The 5121-nt window shown below is 29.8% G+C and overlaps 1 protein-coding gene across 1 annotated transcript; it reads right to left on the bottom strand.

Moving 5' to 3' along the window:
• Positions 1-3234, bottom strand: LOC145010404 (uncharacterized). The gene is made up of 9 exons (XM_078968950.1): positions 3174-3234; positions 2898-3086; positions 2516-2720; positions 2304-2412; positions 2047-2249; positions 1723-1814; positions 867-1151; positions 657-806; positions 1-431 (listed from the first exon to the last, which is right to left on the bottom strand). Exons 1-9 carry the CDS (start codon positions 3232-3234, stop codon positions 1-3), a joined length of 1725 nt encoding a protein of 574 aa, XP_078825076.1.
• Between the last annotated feature and the right edge of the window lie 1887 nt (positions 3235-5121).

The following is a 5121-nucleotide window of genomic DNA, read 5'->3' as shown; positions in this document are numbered from 1 at the left end:
TTAGAGAATTTTCTCAATGTAATGTGATTGTGTAATAGCAAGTCCCTTGTTCACCCGTTTAATCCTTATTCCAAGGATTACATCCGCCTCCCCCAAATCCTTCATGGAAAACTTTGAAGACAATAAATTCTTTGTTGCATTAATTTGGTTTTGATCAGTGCCAAAAATCAACATATCATCTACATACAAGCAAATGATGACACCAGATCCAGATGAATCAAAACGGCTATACACACATTTGTCATATTGGTTTAAAGAAAAACCATTAGACAAAATAACTTCGTCAAAATTCAAATGCCATTGTTTAGGAGCTTGTTTAAGTCCATACAATGATTTCACAAGTCTAAAAACTTTTTGGTCATTTCCAGGAAGAACAAAACCTTCTGGTTGTTTCATATAAACTTCCTCATCAAGATCACCATTCAAAAAAGCTATTTTAACATCCATTTGATGAATAAGTAGATTGTGAATAGCTGACAAAGCAAGCAACAATCTAATGGTAGAAAGCCGTGCTACCGGCGCATACGTATCAAAATAATCGATACCAGCTTTTTATCTAAAACCTTGTATGACCAGCCGAGCCTTGAATTTATTAATGGTTCCATCTACCTTCATTTTCTTTTTGAAAATCCATTTATATCCCAAAGTCTTAGAACCAGGAGATAAATCAGATGACACCCAAACATTATTCTCCACAATGGATGACATCTCTTCATCTCGAGACTCCATAGCTTCCTTAAAAGTCTTTGGATCAGTCTCAAGATGAGTGGAATATGAGTATTGTTTCTCCACTTTAACCCTCGAACCTTCAACTAAAAATAGTTAAAAGTCATCGCCAAATTTTTTTGCGACTCGACCTCGTTTACTTTTACTAAGTTGTTGTGTTTCTGGAATTGAAACAACTTCCTTAACATCTGATTTAGGCACCTCACTTGTGCTTGGAATCAGATCCTTTGGTCTTTGAGTTGAAGAATACCGTAGCTCATCAAAAATAGCATCTCGTGATTCTATAATGGTATGAACGGAATATGCCTCATTAGGTTCTATAACATAAAACCTATAAGCTTTGGAATGTTCTGCATATCCAATAAAGATGCTGTCAATTCTTCTTTCACCCAAATTTTTCTTTTTAGGTTCGGGTAATTTTACAACTGCTCGACATCCCCAAATTCTAAAATAACCAAATTTGGTGCTTTCTTGTGCCAAAGTTCATAAGGCTTAACTTTGTTCCATTTATTAGGAACCCGATTTAGCATATAATTAGCTGTGAGCATAGCTTCACTCCAAAAGCCTTTACTTAAACCCGAAAAAGAAAGCATTGAATTTACCATTTCTTTTAAAACTTGATTTTTCCGTTCAGTAATACCATTTTGTTGTGGATTGTAAGGAGTTGTGGTTTCATGAATGATTCCAACCGATTGAAAGTATTCAGAATCTATGCACTCTCCTCCCCTATCCATCCTAAGACATTTTATCGAAATACCCAACTGTAATTCGACTTCGGTTTTATATACTTTAAACTTTTCCAAAGCCTCATTTTTGGAATGTAACAAGTACACATAACAAAACGACTTGAATCATTAATAAAAGTAACAATGTACTCTTTATTTTCCAAGGAAGGTGTAGCATGGAAATCACATAGATCACTATGAATCAATTCCAACTCTTCTGTTTTTCTATTAACATTTGGAAACAGTTGTTTCGTGATTTTAGTTAACATACAAGTTTTGCATTTTTCAGAATTAATGTCAAAAGCTGGAATCAATCCGGATTTTGACATTTTAATCATTCTTTTAACATAAACATGTCCTAATCTGCCATAACATAGTATTATCAAGATTAAATGCAGAAGTCATACAATTAGATTTGACATGTGATGCAGAACTTATTATATTTAATTTAAAAACACGATCACAATAATAACCAAATCCCACAAATATTCCACATTTAGACAACACATACTTGTTTGACTCGATAACTTGTTTATAACCCATATAATTCAACAAACCACTAGACACAAGGTTTTTTCAAACCTTTGGTGCATACAATACATCAAACAAACTAATTGTTTTTCCAGAAGTAAACGTAATACTAACAACACCAGTTCCTAAAATTGGCTTTGATCCTTCATCCGCCATGTGTAAGACAAAACCTTTATTTACTAGGTTCAACTTCATGAACGACCGTTGATCATTACACACGTGATGTGTAGAACAAGTATCAAGCCACCATGAATCTATATCAACACCCTATACAAAAGAAACTTATGGAGTTAGTAGCATAACATTGAATACTGAACTTACAAGATCAATAGTAATTTGACCTTTGGTTGCAGATTGATCATGAGACCCACTGCCACCACCATCATCTTTTCCATTACCACTTGCACCTTTGTTTCCAAGTTTCACCCGACTGTCACATTTCATATGCCCTTTCAGATGGCATCTCGAACACACATGTTCCTTGGAATCCTTGTGTTTCTTGTTGGGCTTTTTTTTGTTACCCTTATACTTACGTTTTTTTACCCTTGCCCTTGTGATTAGAATTGTCTTCTTTATCACATTCAACCATATGAACTTGGGGCTGTCCAAATTCAGATTTGCCCTTTCCAGTTCCTTTGTCATTCTCTTGATCACGAAGTCCTTCTTTGATTTTCAAATGACTCCCAAGTTGAATCAAACTTATCTCTTTCTTTCTATGTTTCAGATGGTGTTTGAAATCTTTTCATGAGGGAGGAAGTTTATCAATTAAACTTGAAACAACAAAGGATTCATCCATGGGCATGTTGTATTGTTTGAATTAACCATAAATTCATAGGATTTCATTATATTGTTCCATTACAGATCGAGAATCAACCATTTTATAATTGTTGAAATCAGAAACAATGAACTTTTTACTTGAAGCATCTTTTGCAATATATTTTGCTTCAAATGTGTTCCACAATTCACTTGTAGTTTCAATATTTTGATGAGTGTCAAAGAGGGAATCACGCATACCATTCAGAATGTGACCAAGGCAGATGTAGTTGTCATTCTCCCATTTGCTTCTCCTTCTGATTTGTTCAAGACTTGCATCTTTAACCTCTTCTAGTTTTGGAGTAGAAAGAACATAGAAAACTTTCAAAGTGGTCAACTATAAGTGCATCTTCTTTTGCCAACGTCTGAAATCTTGACCCTGGAATTTCTCCAATTTGCCAAACGAAGTATTCATGTCTTTCAATGAATTTCCAGACATCTTTTCCAAAAAACAAAAATATCAAACAAGATTGTTGGAAATATCAAAATAGGGTTATGGAAATCTGGATAACAAAACAAGAATCGTGTAATCACTTTCCTTGTTTGATATTTCGACCCTATATGCCTTGGGTATCACGAAATCCAAACTTAGGATAAATCCTGATGTAACAATTCTGATTTTAGGCACAAAATCAGAATCAATTTTAGAAGAAGATGAAGAAGGAAGCGTTTCCTGGTTTTCTGTGTTCCAAAGGAGTCGTTATTTTCCCAGATTTATCCACTCAACGGATAAATGAGAACCGTTTGCATCTTTTAGAAAAGACAGATTAATCCCTGAATTTGCATTTTTAAAGAATGTTTAGTAAATAAATACAAGTATGCACTCCCACAACTCCTAACTTGTATTAGAACTAAAACATTATTCTTGAAACACTTTTTAAATCCATTACACTAAAATATATTTGGTGACATAAAATGACCAACAATTTGTATGTGTGCGTTGCTACAAAAGTAATAATTAATAAAAAATCTTGGATATGCAATATTATTCATAATAACCATGTAAGCCTCTTTAAAATGCAAATTGTTATCCTATCGCTTTATATTTTAGTATATGTTTAACATTTTAATTATAATAATAAGTGTCTTTTGAAAGGTTTCTTTCGTTTATTAATAATAATAAATGTTTTTAAAACTAATGAACCATAATTATAAATAATAAAATCAAATTATAAAAATCATAAATATGTCATATTATCCATGCAAGTCTATTCTGAAATACAAATTGTTTATCTTATCAATTTATTATTTAGTGTATGTTTCACATTTTAATAGTAATATAAACTGTTTCTTAAAAGTATTCTTTAACTTAATAATAATAATAAGTGGTTTAAAAGTAAAGAACAATAATTTTAAATGATAATAACGTCAATTTATAAATTACATAACGTTAACAACAAATAAATTGTATTTTAATGAACTTCATTATTGAAATTAAAAAATAACCGCATAAGTAAAAATTTTAATTAATCAATCATAACCGTTGTTAAAATGTCAATGAATAATATTGTTCAAAATATTATGTCAATGTTAATGTCAATAACATAACCATTTTAAACATATATATATATATATATATATATATATATATATATATATATATATATATATATATATATATATATATATATAGCATTTTAACAATATATTTTTAACATATATTGCACAACATGCGAGAATTCGTCTAGTATACTTATAAAGGAAACATTTTCCCTTTCCCCACATTTAATTGAAAGTCTCATGTAATTTTCTTTTCACCACATTCATTTGAAATTATCATGACTTTTCAGTTTCTTTCTAATAATGATTATAAGTTAGATAATAAGGTTAAATAAATATATAAAGTGTAATCATATATAAATTAAATTTCAATATTAAAATAATATCGTTACTTCTACTTATAAAGTTATGTTTTTTTAACTATTAAGTTATTATACATAATTTATCATTTTAAAGCTAGACTTTTGAACAATTTGTATAAATTACTTAAATTATTAATTTAAATATAATATGAAAGACCGCAACTTTCGTATTTTTGAAAGATCCAAACTTTCATATTTCACATTATCATTACTCCAAAACATGCTATTTGCATATTCATAAAAACAATATTTTACATTGATATAAAAGATTTACAAACTAATGGATACAAAACTTCTATTACAAAGTGTGATATATATATATATATATATATATATATATATATATATATATATATATATATATATATATATATATATATTACATAACTACCCAGGATATTGTAATTTATACAAACATAAAAAGTAGTACAAAAGTACTATTACAAACTATTCTACATCTTTCA

This window comes from Lactuca saligna, chromosome 8 (genome assembly GCF_052625555.1).
Source record: "Lactuca saligna cultivar CGN05327 chromosome 8, ASM5262555v1, whole genome shotgun sequence".
In the NCBI taxonomy this organism is placed as follows: domain Eukaryota; kingdom Viridiplantae; phylum Streptophyta; class Magnoliopsida; order Asterales; family Asteraceae; genus Lactuca; species Lactuca saligna.
This window is presented reverse-complemented; position numbering and strand designations above follow the sequence as displayed.